This window comes from Syngnathus acus, chromosome 8 (assembly GCF_901709675.1).
Source record: "Syngnathus acus chromosome 8, fSynAcu1.2, whole genome shotgun sequence".
NCBI lineage: Eukaryota > Metazoa > Chordata > Actinopteri > Syngnathiformes > Syngnathidae > Syngnathus > Syngnathus acus.
In genome coordinates, this window is record NC_051093.1 from 4559249 (window position 1) to 4576945 (window position 17697).

The 17697-nt window shown below is 46.5% G+C and overlaps 1 protein-coding gene across 4 annotated transcripts in view; it reads left to right on the plus strand.

Annotated features, from left to right (window-relative positions):
* adgrl1a (adhesion G protein-coupled receptor L1a) overlaps nucleotides 1–16719 on the plus strand; it is an 81208-nt gene extending 64489 nt beyond the window's left edge. For 2 of the 4 annotated variants that reach the window (XM_037256689.1, XM_037256691.1), the window contains 19 exons: nucleotides 406–733; nucleotides 2349–2636; nucleotides 3986–4089; nucleotides 4883–5068; nucleotides 5146–5184; nucleotides 5973–6153; nucleotides 6236–6358; nucleotides 7039–7244; nucleotides 7952–8125; nucleotides 8994–9203; nucleotides 9565–9785; nucleotides 10026–10092; nucleotides 10294–10385; nucleotides 10789–10957; nucleotides 11084–11239; nucleotides 12149–12245; nucleotides 13665–13787; nucleotides 14684–14701; nucleotides 14788–15665. In XM_037256689.1, the coding sequence (XP_037112584.1) occupies nucleotides 406–733; nucleotides 2349–2636; nucleotides 3986–4089; nucleotides 4883–5068; nucleotides 5146–5184; nucleotides 5973–6153; nucleotides 6236–6358; nucleotides 7039–7244; nucleotides 7952–8125; nucleotides 8994–9203; nucleotides 9565–9785; nucleotides 10026–10092; nucleotides 10294–10385; nucleotides 10789–10957; nucleotides 11084–11239; nucleotides 12149–12245; nucleotides 13665–13787; nucleotides 14684–14701; nucleotides 14788–15665 (3660 nt within the window). Of the gene's footprint in view, nucleotides 1–405; nucleotides 734–2348; nucleotides 2637–3985; nucleotides 4090–4882; nucleotides 5069–5145; nucleotides 5185–5972; nucleotides 6154–6235; nucleotides 6359–7038; nucleotides 7245–7951; nucleotides 8126–8993; nucleotides 9204–9564; nucleotides 9786–10025; nucleotides 10093–10293; nucleotides 10386–10788; nucleotides 10958–11083; nucleotides 11240–12148; nucleotides 12246–13664; nucleotides 13788–14683; nucleotides 14702–14787 lie in introns of all 4 variants that reach the window. The other 2 variants (XM_037256688.1, XM_037256690.1) reach the window with 2 other exon arrangements.
* The last annotated feature ends 978 nt before the right edge of the window (nucleotides 16720–17697 follow it).

Sequence of the window (17697 nt, forward strand, 5' to 3'; positions counted from 1 at the left end):
GCTTTGACGCGACATTAAACAGCAGCGAGAGCACAACAGCACGTCTGACGGCCAACGTGAAGGTTTAATACCTTTGAAAATACGTTCTTTGGCTTTGTTGTTGTCATTTACAGGCAGAAATGAATCAGCATACGTCGATCAATAAGTGCTGTTGGTGCAAACGTCTTCAAACTTCCTTTCAAATGATGATTTACATTCACATTCCAATATGTTCTTTTTATCGTATTGCCAGCAAAGTGAAATGGGTCTTATTCAGCTTCATAAGATTCACAATGCTAATGCTAATTAGCATTATATTGTAGCTGAGGAAAAAACAGCCCACTTCTAAATTGATCTCCGCTGATGGAAAAAGAGCCGAAAATTGGCAGGAGACTGAAATTGGGTCTCTTGTTTGATTTCGCCCAGGTGAATCCTTACACGCTGCGCTTCGAGGGCACCTGGGAGACCAGCTTCGACAAGCGGGTGGCGTCCAACGCCTTCATGGCGTGCGGCGTGCTCTACGCTGTGCGCTCCGTCTACCAGGACGACGACAGCGAGGCGGGCGGCGATCTGCTCATGTACGCCTACAACACCAACCACGGGCGCGAGGAACCCGTCAACATCGCCTTCCCCAACCCGTACCAGTACATCTCCTCCGTGGACTACAACCCTCGCGACAACCAGCTCTACGTGTGGAACAACTACAACGTGCTACGCTACCCGCTAGAGTTCGGGCCGCCGGACCCCACCACAGGTTGGCGCCACACTTACATGGCGTGATAAAGTCTGAAAAGTTGCAAATTACCAAGCTAAACCTCAGCGAGACCCGTCCAAGTCGTGAAATCAATCTGAAAGCGACAGGCGACTATTAAAAGTTGACACTGCAAATGAAATGAAACCTTTTTGCTCTCGACTGTGACGGCAAATATTATAAATGAGACGAAGCTCTCTGCAGTTGACTCGGGGGTCGGATTTATTGAGCGTGCTCGCTTTTTATTTGAATTAAAAACGTATTTAAGTGTCATCAGTCAGAATGGCTGTTCCCACATCCTTTGGCTATTTTCTTTCTATCTAAAGATAATTTCACTTGATTTCTTCTTTTTTTTTTAATCGTTGGCATTATACTGAGTAAGTATATATATATTTTTTTGTGATTTCCCAATTTCTTGACATTTTATTTCACGGTCAGAGTTGAGCTGTAGTGTATGTGTAAATGTGTATAATAATTTAAAAAGTCATTTTTTCATAATCCGTCCCTGCTAGATGAACACCGCTCCCTCATGTTGCTACATCTATTCCATTGAAGATCTCATCAGATAAATGTTCACGCTGCCTTCAAATTAGCATTCTGTTTCACTCCAGATTGACTGTTTTGATTGGTCAACCCTCAGAACCTCTCCTCGCCGCTTCTCCCGTCGACATCTGTTTGCAGCAAGCGCCAACAGGCCGCTTTTAAAATCTCCAGCTGTTGTCGCAGCGGCGATGGGGAAGGCGCGCCTCAACCGCTCCGTGTCGTAGATAATGAAAAAGTCACCGCAAAGTGATAAAGCAAGTGGGGTGGGGGGGGAAGCGGAGGATGAGATGAGCATCTTGGCAGCGCGTCAGTGGAACATGCTAGCTTCGGAGGAGCCGCAGCCACATGAAGGTCTTGCTTGAGCGATGCGCAGATGTGAGCCGCCGCGTTTGATCACTCAGGATTCCGCCGTTGTGTTGCACGACTTTTATCTTCCCATTAAATCTTGTTGTTGGTGATGGAGACTTCTCCTGTACATTTGATCAATTATTTACTTCTGCCTGACTTGTGATGAGGGTTCCACCCCAGGCACAATCTCCGGGGGTGACGCTTTGAAGGGCCCCCGAAAAGTATTTGTAACCCCAATTATTGCCAGGGCTGCCTTTCCGAAGCGCCATTTTATATTCCCTTTTGAACCTCGGGAAGAAGCCGTATTTGGTATTCACATACATATGTCGTGCTTGATTTTATTTGGAGCTTTTTGTTGCCATCATTTGACAAAAGTAGTGATCCTCTTAAGTGTCATTCAGACGTTTTTTGTTTCTTTTACATTTTAGTTTGGTGGCAGCAAACCCAAGAGAATTATTTTATTATTGATCCTAAATAGTATGATAACATTAAATTTTAACATTATATTATTTCCTCATAACTATAATATTATAATATGATATTAAAATATTATATTATTATAATATTATATTAGAACATAATATTTTAGTATATTTTAATTATCAATATTATATCAATATTAGAATATTGATACTAAAATCAACCCTATAACTTGCCTGCTGTCTTAATGTTAACATAAAATGCCATCGAAACAATCCCTGAATGTATTTCTGTATTGTTCCCTCAGGTCCTCTGACCACCACACAGGTGACCACCACCATCCCGGCCCGGCCCTTCACCTCCAGCGCCAGCCCCTCCACCGCCCGTCCAGTGGCCCCGACGTTGCGGCCCATCAGCTCCATCAACAAGCACCCTGACCTCCGGGCCATCACGGCCACCGTGCCCGTCACCCGCTGGACGCCGCCGTCCTCGCAGGGCCCCCACGTCTGCGAGAGCAAGTTGGTGCGGGGCGTCCAGTGGCCCAGCACGCTGAGAGGGGAGACGGTGGACCGCCCCTGTCCCAAAGGATCTCTCGGTAAGGGGAAATCTTCTATACTTTCATTTCAATAAAGAAAGATTTTTTTTCTGGGGTTTTGTGGTACTGGAACAAATAAAAGCTATTTAAAAATGCAATATTTTATATTTTGAGTGCAGCACGGTGTACTGTAAAAAAAAAAAGAGTTTTTCTGATACTGATATATCCACCATGCACGTGATGTGGGGAAAAAAAAAATCTATCTATAGTTTTGGTCTTGTCGCATCGTCCTGGCCAGCAGGCAAACGTCCCCGAGGACTCTCAGATGAAAACGGCTCCTCCACAAATGAAAGGCTCATCGCCCACAGAAAGCGAGCTGATTGAAAGTGGCGAATAATGAAATGAAAGCCGAGGCAACACTGGCCTCATCTCCTTTTTTTTTTTTTGTGCTACCTTCTATTCTTCCAAACGGGCAAACTGTTCTTTCTTGCTCGCTTAGCGTTGTTGTTTGCTGCGTGTGCAAGATGTTTTTGCTCGGTGGGAATACATTAACGTTACATTAGCCGCACTAAATTAGCTCTCGAAGCCAATCTGCATGCGATGGACAAGAGCAGGAAACAGGCCGTTTAAATGCACCAGCGCATCCTCTCTGATCCCTCCGCTCGCTGTGTTGTCTTTAATCGCTTCCCCTCTTCTTCCTTCTTTTCTTCGCCCTTGTGTTTGCATCTCGACGCCGCTTGTTTGTACGCCTAGCGGGACGGACGCTTCTCTGGGCTCATCCTAGAGTGCTGTCCTCTCTGTGAACCTGCTCCGTTAAACACAACACGCTTGCTGGAAATGACAGCCCGGCTAGAAGAAGACGACGCTTCCCTTCAGGGGTGGGGGGGAAGCTTTTATAAGATATTGAGGGATCATGGGCGATGTATTTTTATCATGCTTTGCGTTCGGGTGCATTTTAAATGCTTGCTTTTGTTAACAGCGTAAAAGCTTGTTTCCGAACCCGACGTCTCCACCGAGGTCCCCACGTGACCCTACTTAGCCCTTCTAGCGGTCAACTGTATCTACATAGTTGCTACAAAGAATGCCTAAACCGAGGGGAGAAAATACAGTTGCTAGTATTAAAATGCTAGCTACAATATAGAAGCTTAAGAAATTCTTAATTGTTGATGTAAAGAAAAAAGCTTAGGACTGAGCACGGATCCTTGAGGCACACCAGATATAATATTAGCAATATGGCACATATTTTAAAAGAGCTTTTCAAAATGGCTGTTGCTGTAACATACCTTTCTAGATGAACAACTTTAACTTTCTCGACCAAACATTAACTTCACTTAAAACATACACACACACTTTCTGTCCTTTAATTGCACACACCTAATGCATCTTATCTTCCCACTGCTGGTCTCCAGGCATCGCTTCCTTCCAGTGTTTGACCGAGCAGGTCATGTGGAACCCGCGCGGTCCTGACCTGAGCAACTGCACGTCCCCGTGGGTCAACCAGGTAGCCCAGAAGGTGAGACCCCGGAGCCCGCTCCTCTTGGCCTCCTTGTGGCCTCCATGCTCCCTCGCGCACCTCCTCGTGTATTTACATATCTCCATGGCTGCTCTTATTAATATACACACTCATTTAAGCTGGCCCTTCATTACCACCCATCTGCTCTTAATACTTAATTAACTCACTCTCATGTACTTCCAGTCAAGTAAAGTTCCATTACTTTTGAGGAAGCGGGTCACACGCTCGCTGCCGAGCAAAAAGTAAAATGTATTAGAATTATTTATGCACCTGTTGATTTCAGCGAGACGTCCGTGTTGTTCGTGCCAAAACACGCGAGTGTGAGCTCTAATCATTATCGTACGGTGAATTTCACCCCGAGAGTGTATCCCCGCCGCTTTTTTTTCCCTATTTAAGGCACGACTAACTGTCTGCTCACGTTCCTGTCGGAGAATGGAAAAGTTTCACGCCGTGAGTAATCTCTTGCTTTTGGCAACGATCGATAGCGGCGGTGCAAAAGCAGTCGCTCAGGGTGTGATTTGTGAACTGAGCTTCCATTTGACAGTGTGTACTACAAGGTTTGTTTACAAGAAGAGCTGTGATGAAGATCCCGTTCTGAGGGTCTGGGGAAAAATGATAACTCGAGAGAGAGATTTTTTTTTTTTATGGAGATACAAAATGCACGTAGTTTTCTTTTTACTTCTGCTCGACGTGTGAAGCCACACAGTTTGAAATGGGCGGAATCAAAGCCTGTTGTTCGCGCCGGCTGGCTCTTGAATAAAAACACGCGTTTGTGTGCTTTTTCTCCAAAAAGATCAAAAGCGGAGAGAATGCGGCGAACATCGCCGGCGAACTGGCCAACCACACGCGAGGGCGGATTCAGGCCGGGGACATCAGCTCGTCGGTGCGACTGATCGAGCAGCTCCTGGACATCCTGGATGCCCAGCTGCAGTCCCTCAGGCCCGGCAACAAGGAGTCGGCTGCACGCAACTACAATAAGGTGCACGCAAAAAGTCGGATTTATCGATTTTGTTTTTTTTTCCTTTTCGTCTTGACTTATTTTTTCTGTCCACCCAGTTCCAGAAGCGCGAGCGGACGTGTCGGGCCTACATCCAGGTACGTGTTCTCTTTTGTCTGCCAGCTTTTCACACTTGTGAAGCAAATTTGAATCCTCAAGGGAGCCTCGTTCCTGTTTTCTAATTAGTGTTTCTCTTACAAGTGGCAGCTCCAATTAGAATAGGATGAAAGAATAAAATAAGAATAAAATTGTAATATTTGATAAAACAATTATGGGCTTTTATATTAATTTTCCCAACCTTAGCCGTTAGCATGTGAGGCGTTTTGTCATACCAAGCTGCACCTTTTCAATATTTCAGCAATATCTGCGAAAGCGGTAACGTAATATCATAAAAACTGGTACACGCGTGTGTTTGTCCTTGTAATGATGAAAGGAGCCTTTCTTTTCTCCATGACCTTTTCGCAGTGCAGTTACATGACACCTCATAAGCTGTTGTTGCAAGAAGAATAGCTCCTACACGCTATTTTGGAGAGTCGACTATTTGGCAATGATGGAGCCAATTTGAATGCCATGTAGATTTTATGAGCAGAAAAGACTCTGACTGCCTGCCATGGCACGAGCGACCGAGTCAATCTTTCATTCCGAGAGGCCTCTAGAAGAGAATTACATGATTCATCAAACAGGCTACTCAAATAAAATTGCCATTTAAATGAATTTTATTTGGAGGGAATAGAATGTGTAATGTGGCTGTCATGGAGTAGATACAAAATGCGAGGAAGTGAAGACAAGATCAAGAATAAATCCCGAGATGTCCCGGCTTGACTGTTTTTACATTATTAATTGACTGACTGCATTCTTTTGACAATAAAGTGAAAATGTTGCACAGGCGGTGGTGCAGACGGTGGACAACCTCCTCCGCCCCGATTCGCTGGACTCGTGGCAGGACATGAACAGCACGGAGCAGGCTCACACAGCCACCATGCTGCTGGACATCCTGGAGAAAGGAGCCTTCCTTCTGGCCAACAACATGTACGGGACTCGATTCTCCGACCGAGCGGCCAACATTGGTGAGCGAGAACAACACTCAACTACTCAAAAAGGATCAGCCGTGTCTTATATTGTGTGTTTTTTTTTTTCCACCACCGCAAGATCTGGAGGTGCACGTCCTGAACACAGAGATGGAACTGCAGGACTTGTCCTTCCCTCTCAACCACGCCAACGACAGCACCATCCATCTGTCAGCGTCCACCATCAAGCAGTACAGTCGCAACGGTCGGCAATATAAAAATTCAGCGGACCGCATTTCAAAACATAGCCGACCTTAAGTGTCCCACGGGCCATACTTTGCTCACCCTGCTCTACCTTAACTTCCCCGCTCACTCAGTCCATTTGCATTTTTATGCCAGCCTAAAGCATCGACTGAGTTAGAGCTTCGTAATAACGGGCTAATCAGATTAACAAAAAGCGCTGAGACCATTTATTTTTTTTCCCGCCGCTCCGCGACGGTTTGGAGTCTTAATAGAATGGCCGGGCAGGCATGTCGATCACAATCGGGCTCGCCGCCGGTCGCGCCCGGCGATCTCAGCAATCTTTTGCTCTCATCCCAATCCCTCCTCTGTTGTCTGTCTGCGCTCGGCAACCAGATTAGAATGATTGAAACAAACGCGCATGAAATATTCATACGGAATAATAAGAGATCTGTGAATGCTTGAGGGATGAATGTTCCATTGGCCTCCGCATTAAATCTCGCTCGCCGCTACCCGTTAAAATGAAACGCTCTTTCCCATCATTCTAACCTTCACTAACTCCCTCTCTTTGTCTCCCGCTCTCTCGCCCCTTCACTCCCCGCCCTTCCATAGCTCACTCTTAGCGCCATTAGCATATTACGGCCCCGTTTTGCTTCGATTTGCGCTCCCGTTTTTACTTTCCCCCTCTCTGGTTGTGTCTCGCAGGGCAAGTGAAGGTGGTGTTCATCATGTATAAAAACCTGGGCTCCTTCCTGTCAACCGAGAACGCCACGGTCAAGATGGACGCGCAGCCAGCCCACGGCCGGAGGCGCCTAGCGGTCAACTCCCATGTCATCTCGGCCTCCATCAACAAGGAGTCCAGCCGCGTGTTTCTCACCGAGCCGGTGGTGTTCACGCTCAAACATCTACAGGTGGGTGTCTCACTCACTTCAAAGGTGCACGGGAAGTTTTCAGTGAGCGCTAGCTAACAGTAGCCAACGTCACAAAAAGTTTCAAGCTACTGAAAAACAAAACAAAAACATCAGTTGTGTATTTAACCAATCATTTTGTCTGCTAGCTTAATGCTACACACAATGCAAAACAACATGGACGATTGATGACGTTGTGTTGTAGACTTAGACTTAGACTTAGACTTAGACACTTAGACTTAGACAGAACTTTATTGTCATTTTGTCAACACTAGGTGTGTACAAAACGAAATTTCGTTGCATACGGCTTTCAACAATGTAGAGGTATTTCGGCTGGTTAAAAAAGTGACATTCCATATAAAAATATGAAATAAGATAATTATAAAGTACAAAGTGCAGCAGTGATAAAGTATGTGAACAGTGCAGGAGACAAAAGCAGTATTTACAAGTGTGCAGAGGAATGCTACGTTTGGATGTTCAACAGTCTGACGACAGCAGGGAAAAAACTATTGCAGAACCTGGTGGACCTGCAGCGGATGCTGCGGAACCTCTTCCCAGAGGGCAGCAGGGAGAACAGTCCATGGTGGGGGTGTGATGGGTCACTGATAATATTTCGGGCTCGGGACACGCAGCGCTGGGATGACAAGTCCTGAATGGAGGGAAGACTCCTTCAACACTCCTTTACGTATTGTTAACTTTTCTTCTCCCAGTTGGAGAACTACTACAGTCCAAACTGCTCCTTTTGGAACTACTCGGAGCGCTCCATGACGGGCCAGTGGTCCACGCAGGGCTGCAGGCTGCTGGACACCAACGACACACACACCACCTGCTCCTGCAGCCACCTCACCAACTTCGCCGTGCTCATGACGCATCACGACACCGACGTGAGTACATGGGAAACCCTCGTTCGGCTTGGAACTAACTGATATACTTTTAGGTTATGCTAATGAGTTGGCATTGGATAAGAGTCAATAACTTCCACTAACAACCCAGGTTAAACCTAGCCGCTCCCCAACATACAAAGATCTTACAAAAGTCGAGATGTATCGCTCCAACATACTTCCTTGACACCAATTACTACCTTGCTATTTATTAGTCTGGGCTTGGGCGCCATCTTGTGGCGTCCTCGGGGATTCAAAAAACGCAGAAAAATTGTTGCGGGTTTTGAAATAAATAGCTGAATATTAAGACTTTCTGTGTGGAAGAAGTCATTTTGTTCCACGTTTTCTGCCCTTATAATGAGTCTAATCATATTACGAATGAAGGGATAATTGATTGTTAATTTTCCCGATCAGTGATGAAGGAAATGCGTGGTGGTGCCCGCCTCTAATGGCCATGCGGTCCAGCAGTGGGAGTAATTAATGCGGCCGCATTAATGCACGCTCTGAAAGTTGACAGCCTCTTTGTTTGGAAATATTTCCTTCTGTCCATCTTTCAAGCCGACCGACACTTGCGGAGGCTTACAAATTCCTGTCTTCCAATTTCCAGCTGACATTCACATTTTTTTTTTACACCCAGGACGTCTTGTCTCTTGTCTTCACACGTTAGCTCTTTGCATATATTTACAAATATTAAATGGAGCACCGTTGCCTTTTCTCTGCCTTCTCCTTTTGTGCTGTCGCTCGGCACGCTCGTTTCTCATCTCGCCGTCGTCCTCGCACTTTGTCTCATGTGGTTGCCACCTCAATTTGTCTCATTTGTCCTCCCGTCCCCCTCTCGGGTTGTTTTTTCTCCGCCTCCCGGGGGCCTCAGTTCCAGGGCAGAATGCAGGAGCTGATCCTGTTTGTGATCACCTGGGTGGGCATCGTCATCTCGCTGGTGTGCCTGGCCATCTGCATCTCAACCTTCTGCTTCCTGCGCGGCCTCCAGACGGACCGCAACACCATCCACAAGAACCTGTGCGTCAACCTGTTTGTCGCCGAGCTGCTCTTCCTCGTCGGCATCGACAAGACGGACTACCAGGTGAGCTTTACGGTGAAATTTCTTGGAAACTTGCTCATTTGTAGGACTGCGTAGATTGAGAAGAGCTTAGCATGGGACACTTCATTAGGTACACCTGCACATGAAATTTGGGCAACCACATTACTTCAGCTGCTTTTTGATTTTTTTAATTGAGTCTTGATTTGATTGTTTTTTTATCCCCCCAAAAAAATAACATTTGAACTTGGGTGTGTAGACTTTTGATAACCTCTTCAAGTCAGCCAGTTGTCTCCCTCCCTCCTTCATCCAAACCGAACAACTACACTAGCTGATAGTTTTGCTTCTCTTCTGTCCTCTCCACTTGAATTTCCTCCCTGCTCCTCAATCTCCCCCCTCGCTTCAGATCGCCTGTCCCATTTTCGCCGGACTGCTGCATTTCTTCTTCTTGGCCGCCTTCTCGTGGATGTGTCTGGAGGGCGTGCAGCTCTATCTCATGCTGGTGGAGGTGTTTGAGAGCGAGTACTCCCGTAAAAAGTACTACTACCTGTGCGGCTACTGCTTCCCCGCGCTGGTGGTGGGCATCTCGGCGGCCATTGACTACAGGAGCTACGGGACCAAGAAAGCGTACGTGCCGAGGCGGACTCTCTTTTTTTTTTTTTTTTTGGCACCTGCTGATTGAGAAGTAGCCCCGGCAGGGAGCGTAATATCCCGCGCCTCCCCGCAGACCGGCCTCCGCGAACACACTTTAGCCAAAAGCTCGATGATTAGCCCTCGCGTAATAATCCGCCGAGACAACCAAATTGTGTGTGACTGTGTTTGAGCTCACTTCGGTCTAATTCCCTTCTCCTCTGTGTGCCACTCCAGATGCTGGCTGCGGGTGGATAACTACTTCATCTGGAGCTTCATTGGACCCGTTTCATTTGTTATTATGGTATTAGCTTTACTGTCTGCCAGCGTGATGGCTCTTTTGTCTCTCCCTGGCGTGCGCTTTCGATATTGCGCAGTCAAACCTGGAGAGTATCGCGTGGTACTTGGGTTGAGGTTATGGAAAGTGCAAAGGCGGGCGTTTTGCTCCACGCTCCGCTGCACTTTTATTTCATTGCTCGCGCTCTCTCTCTCTTCCTTATCTTAGCTCAACCTCGTTCTGCTGATGATCACCTTACACAAGATGGTTCGAAACTCGTCGGCGCTCAAGCCTGACTCCAGCCGTCTGGATAGCATCAAGTGAGATGGACTTTGCAAGTTTTTGATTTTTTTTTTTTTTTTTAACATGAAGTTATACAGTGGAACCTTTCAGCATGAACACAAGCTGAAGTCTTCAAATTGGTTGAGGATTTAAAATAGTTTTTCAATTTGTCCTCTGGACTCTAAATTGCCTCTAGGCTGGCAAAATAACAATGCGTCATCTCAATTGTCTGCCTAAACAAATGAAAGGATATAGCGACAGAGAGCTCCACTCAACTCAAAGTTCACAACAACAAGCAGCGGTTTGACAGATAGTAAACAAATCTTTCTGAGCTGTTTATTAACACTCACTGAAGTGTTTGCCTTCACCTGTGATTCAAATTGCGTGTTTATTAAGGCTGCTACTGGAATCATTGTGATGTGATGACATGCTGTCTTGCAGGTCGTGGGTGTTGGGCGCCATCACTCTGTTGTTCCTCTTGGGGCTGACCTGGGCGTTCGGCCTACTGTTCATCAACGAGAATTCCCTCATCATGGCGTACCTCTTCACCACCTTCAACGCCTTCCAGGGCATGTTCATCTTCATTTTCCACTGCGCTCTTCAGAAAAAGGTCTCTGGTCTCTTCTGGCCTCCAACTTATGTTACGTCCCATGATGACTGCGTGTTGAAGCGCTCCAGCTTTCTTGTCCGCACCAGGGCTGCTGTGACAAATGTGTTTTTTGCCCGTACGTTGCAGGTCCACAAGGAGTACAGCAAGTGCCTGCGTCATTCCTATTGCTGCAACCGCACGTCCACCAGCAGCTCCCACGGCGCCATGAAGAACTCTGGCCTGCGTGCCAACAACCGTTACTACAGCGGCAGTCAAGCGCGACATGCGGCGGCCCACAGACAGGTGCAGGCAAGATGGATGCGTTGTGCTTTTTGCATGACACACGCGATTTATTTAATCATTTGTTTTGTTATTTTTTGTTTTATTATTTTTTTACATTTTTTAATCCATCCATTTTCTGTCTTTTTTTTTTTTAATTTATGCATTTATTTTTGTCACGTCCGCCGCGCGTCATTCTTCTCTCGCTGAGCTCGGAAATTGTGTGCAAATGACAAATGGTTCTTACCGGTATGATTGAGTTTCACCCAAAATGGGATGGATTGGCCGCACTTTATTTTTGCGAGCAAATTTGAGTCATAACAAAATAAATAGCCCTGTAAATCAGGAAAAATATACACAGACTTTTTTTTTTTTTGCTTGTAGAGGGGTGTTCGGTAAACTGAAGCCACTTAGCTTAAAAGCTTGTATTGTCGAGTTCACACAATAGCCACGAATTTAGGTGCATTTGCACACTCAGTGAGCTAATATACTATATTTTGTATTGTTTCTCATTCGATACCAATGTGCAATTTTACATACTTTAAGGCCAGTCGTTAAATGTGTGCGTGACTAAGACGTTTTTCTCGAAAAACACATTTTTGGTCTGTTTTATGTGTTAAACAGCAATCAAGCAACACGCAGCATCGGAAACAATTCTTGCAGGCAATAAAGAATGTTTTTCATAATGGGACAACATCAACTGCTGCAATCATGTCTGGCACATCTCGTCGTTATTTGGCCCTTTCGTGATGACAAGACATTGTCTCCTAGTTGTCTCTTTGTGTCTCTTGTTTTCTTTGTGGCTTATAGCAAACGCCGCAGTTGTGATTACAGCATCCCCGCAGAGCTATAAAACTCCCCCACTCCTCACCCATGCCCGCCACCACACGTTTTTTTTTTTTTTTCCTCACCCTCCGCTGCTCCTTCCCTCAGAGCCGGATCCGCCGCATGTGGAATGACACGGTTCGGAAGCAGACGGAATCTTCCTTCATGGCGGGGGATATCAACAGCACGCCCACGCTCAACCGCGGTGAGTTTGCCTTCTATTGCACCCCACCGTACGCTGAAGGAAATTTAGTAGCGTGTCACCAAAGCTGTTTAACTGGAACCAATTCAGAAACTGAGACCATACATCTTTCCACCATGACGTCACGCGTACTTCCGAGCGGTACCGAGAGTAAATAGATTTTATTTGAGAGAAAGATGTCACGTGAGGTTAATTGCATACAATAGAGACCAGACGCCGGCTGTAATTACAATTACAATATGTTAATTGATTCAAGAATAAACGGGGTGGACGTCATAGCTGACATGAACATTGAGGCTAATTAATGGATTTATCATTTGCGCAGATCAATGGCACCGATGAAATTTTGAGCGTGAAATACGTAGCATGTTACAGCGCTAACGTCAGCTAGCAGGCTAGCAATCGTGTTTTGATCAATTATTCAAACGCCTTCCACAATCCAGGATGCAGGTTTGCTTTCCAGTCAAAGGAATTAAAACAACGGCTCAAAACAAAAAGAAGATGCTTCTTTATTTCTTTAAAATTTCCACTAGACTGTGTCACGATGTTGCACAATAATTTCTGGCGGGTCCTGGAAGCAAGGTGCTCATGACACGCTTGCACAAATGATTTCCTTTGCCCTACTTTACCTCTTCACTTCAATCTGGTAGCTCGAATATTCCTAAAAGGAGCGTATCCACATTAATTTGGTGGCGTTTGCCTCTTTGTGGAGGGGGGTGGGGGGGTGTCTGGCGACAGGAAGTGTAAAAAAAAATGGTTGAAGCGATATAAGAGAACAAGCCAAAGTAGAAAGCAGGCAACACGCTTTGCCAGAGGCTTCGAGGGAGGAGGGGAAATGATGGATAAATAGCCGTCTTTTTATTTTCCAGGTGATGAAGGCGAGGGCAGGCCCGGGCCGTACCTGCAGCTCGCACTTGGCGTCTGCGCGCTCTCCGTCATGCTGTCCTGTTTTTAATTTCATGGCATTTCTGCTCGCGGTTGCCTCGGGCCTTTTATGCCACATCCTCCGTACGCTTTCACTTCTATTTGTCTTTTTGGTGGCATTCACATTTTGAGTGTAAAATTAACTGTGTTTCAATGGCTGCACTCTGGGACTACGTACATAATGGCATGCATTACTGATCCTCCCTCTCTCCCTCTCTCGCTCTCTCTCTCTCTCTCTTCTTGAGAGCCAAAGGGAAACAAATGGCAATAACAGCAAACAGTGACTTTGCCTTCCAATTGTGTTTTTTTACTCAAAGGTTACAATCAGGAGGCAACGAAATGACTCCATAAAACACCGCTGTAACAAAAACAGCCCCGTTTGGAGCAACTGTAAACATTGGTGTCATTTCAGGTGTTATTACTGGGCTTTATTTGCCTGGAATGCAAAGTGCCAGTTTCTCAATATGTATGTGGATGTTTTATTTTGCTATATCACAGCGGCCATGGGCAACCACCTTTTAGCCAACCCGGTGCTGCAGACTCGCAGCGGCACGTCTCCTTACAACACGCTGCTGGCGGAGAGCTTCACCCCACCCTCGCCCGGCGTCTTCAACTCCACAGGTTAGTTTATGTGTGCGTGTGTGTGTGTTGTACATCTACAGTTGAGAAAACTAACACTGCCTTTCCTGCGTTAACTGTCAAACGGATCTAACCAGGCTGCGCAAAACAAACAGCCTGACTTTGCCATCTGGCCTCATCTCGAATGATGAGTTCAGTTTCGCTGCGACTTTGACTGCCAGAAATCACAAGGCGGACAATTGTTCCGTCGCTAAGCAGGATAATGAATGGGCGTGAATACAAAGAATGGAGTTGGGAAATAATCAGTAATAATTGGCACATCATCGCAGTCACCGGAAAACGTGACTCCGGGTGACCATCAAAAACTGCTCCGAACTCGGACTTTCTGCCTTCGTTGCCATCTCGGCCATCGTCCGGCCGCTGAAATGTGAGGCGGCGTCGCTGTTAAATATTTCAACGCTCCGCCCGACAGACACGTCAAGGGCTGACAGCCGCAGACATTTTTTAGAGAGCCAGTAAAGAGGAGAAAGCGCTTCAGTCGAATGTCTAATTACACCGTAGTGGCACTGCCTGAATGAAAGGCTGCTGCTCCAGAATGAGCAGAATGAGACATTTCTGTTCAGACGGGACTCTTGAATTGATTCAAGGAAGAGCAAATAAAATCACTCAACTGTATTCACATGCTGTCAAAAGAATCCCAAAGAGGAAGGTTGCATTAAATTTGCGTTTTAAATGACAAGTCAGTGCCTGAATTGGGATGTTGATTCCCGAGAAGGAGACGCAAAGATGGCGAAAGAGGCTGGATAGATTTTTTCATTCCATTAATGGTGGCCATTTAAAAATCTTTAAAAATGAATTGATCAAGTTAATGTTGCATTAAATGACACTTCCCGTCTTTCATTATATCGCCTTCGCACGGCATTCTCTCGGATGGACAGGAACTTTCCGAGATCCAAGTAAGTGTCTTCGGTCGTTACGTTTGTGCTTTGATTTTACAGACTTCAAAGTCCAAACTGGTTTCTCTCTCTGTTTTTGGATGCAGAGATCACATCCAAGGCCCGTGACCCCTGCGGAATGGAAACGCTGCCACTGAACGGCAACTTCAACAATAGCTACTCCCTGCGTGCCGGTCCAGGGGGAGGAGGCGGTGGCAGCTGTGACTTCCTTAGCGGTAGCGGCGGCAGCGGGGGTGGCGACAGCACCCCGCCGCTGCTCAACCCACGCGGCTCGGAGACGCTGGGCAGCGGCCGGCGGAATCTCTCCGACGCGGCCGCCTTCGAGAAGATGATCATCTCTGAGCTGGTGCACAACAACCTGCGAGGCGGAGGGAACATGGCAGGGGGCGACGCCGGGGACAGGGTCTGCGGAGGCCTCGCCGGGGGGCACCCTCGAGCAGCCGTCGGGCCCGAGTCGGGAGACCAAGACGAAGACTTTCTGAGGGATGGCAGGCAACGCACGCCGCAGGATGTGGAGCTGCTGTACAAAGCTCTGGAGGAGCCCCTGCTCCTACAGCGAGCCCAGTCTGTCCTCTACCAGAGCGACCCGGAGGAGTCAGAGAGTTACACCGCCGACCTCACAGAGAGTCTCGGCCACAGCGGTCAGAGTTCCAGTGGGCAGACGGGCAACAGAGCGCCGGACTCACCCGCCAGGGAATCTCTGTACACCAGCATCAGCAACCTGCGAGACTCTCCCTACCCGGACAGCAGTCCCGAACCCCTGGAGGTGGTGCCCCGATCGGCCCAGCCCCCCGAAGAACTTTATTATAGCTCCGGGAGGCCCGCCTTGGGCTCTCGCGGCGCCCCCATGCAGACCTTCTACCAGGCCCAGTCCAAGAGGCCGAGCGGGGACCCTCCGCACCAGGCTCAGGAGTCCTCCCATAACGAGGGCGATGGACAAATGCAGCTGGTCACCAGCCTGTGACCGGAGCCCCGAGAGGGAAGTTCGGGGACCCGAGTTAGGGCCAGAGTTGCCACCTAGCCTACGGCGCCCTCGCGCCGGTCCACTTCCTGCTTGTTTGGTTGCCTTTCTTTCTCTTAACTTTGACTGAACCAATAGAAGAGACAAAACAGAGTGACCTTCAGAAAAGAAGCCTTTGACTTTTTAAGAAACATCGATCCAAGCCTACCCGGTTCCTTTGGACCAAGTCCAGCACTCTGAATGTACCGACCCCCGGCCACCCCCTCTCCCCTTTTAGGATCTCTCAATCCTTTGCTCTAACAAAAGCTCTGTAAAATGTTTCCGGAGACGAGACTATCATTTTGTATTTGCTCACTTATTTACCCTTTCGTACCGGCAATCGTTTGCTAGTCAGCTATGGAGACGAGCGGCGTCTTGTAGCAGCAGAAAAAAAAAAGTCTCACAGAAAAGCTCTTCATTGTTGCCAAAAAATCTCTATTGTTGAGCCAGAACAACAGAAAGTACACACACACATACACTCACACACATGTCCAGAAGTGCTCATTATTGAAGATTACAAGTGAAACCAGTTGTCCATCTTCAGTTGAAGACGTTTCAGAGGAGTTTGCCTTCTTTTCCTGGATCAGAGGTGGAGGTGCTTTCCCATTTCCTCTCCCAGAACATTTTCACCCGCTGCCCCTCTCTGCCTGTTTTGCTTTTTAGGCATTCCAAGACATGACTGCCTTGCTATGTTTTTATTCTTTTTGTTGACTTTGGATTTGTATCCCCGGGAGAGTTTGGGGCTCTCTCCCCGCTCCGCCTCCTGGTACTTTCTGTGTTAGAGCCTAGCCAGCCCAAGTGGACTTTTGTCTCCTGTGTGTGGTTGTGAACGACAACACTATAAACAAAACGTGTACATACGAGAACCGCAGCGTGATTCCGCTTTATTCCTACCGTGTAAATAAATAGGGACAACGGGCCGGATGATCAAAAGCAACAAAGGTAAAATGCGCAATGAGAAATGGACTTCTTGTACTTGCAACAAAAGAGAAAAATAAAATGTTTCTTTTTTGGGGAATTTGTGACTGGAAAGTTTTTATTTTTTTCCAAGTACAAAACTTTTGACCCCTCATACAGGTGTAGAATAAATTTCATTCATTTTCCTCATTTTAGGGAGATATTTTAAAATGGCCGACACATTCGGATCGGTCGCTGCGGTGCATTCATGTGCAAGGTGAAAGGGTAGGAAAGACAGGAGCTGGCGCAAGATAAGAGCTCAGGGAGTGCACTTGTGTGATACATTTGAGAGAAATGAGTTGTCAGGAGAGAGGCGAAAGAACAAGCAGTCCAACCGCAATCTCCCTGACCTTTAGGAGCCGACTTCTTACTTTCCTTTATCTCCCTTTTGCCATGCTTTATTTATTTCTTGTATGTTTTCTCTCTTTAAAATATTTATTCACATTTGATTCATTCTTACCATTGCGGCTCTTTTTTTTTTAACTCACATCCTGTTCTTTTTTTTTTTCCGAAGAGGAAGATGCAGCTCTGTGGCTGGAACGTGAGCAGGAAATAGAGGCATCCGCTGCTGTGCGACATTTGCCCGCCGCACTCAAGAGAGAGCCCACTGGGGGGGGGGGGGGGTCATAGGTAGGATTAAAAACAGGAAAACAAAAGGGGAATTCTACTGATAATGTATATTTGCATTGAGAACTCCCTGAGTAGAACTTTAAGGCCAAATAATAGGAAATATAGTACACAAAAACACAATCTTTATTTATTTATCTATTTATTTATGAATAAATTTACTTCTCTACTTATTTATTTATTCTTATGAGACTTTATTCTTTTTCATGTGTTTTCAATTTCAGGGGAATTTACTTACAGTAATGTTTTTCCTTTTTTAAAATAATCCATCATAGGTGCTTTAAAATGCATCATTACTAGTATGGTATGTTTAATATTAATAATAATATGCTGCCCAAACCTGAGAAACTTGTAAATTATTCCAAAATGAAGCTCTTGGCATAATATCACATTGCAGCTGCCTAGCTTGTTT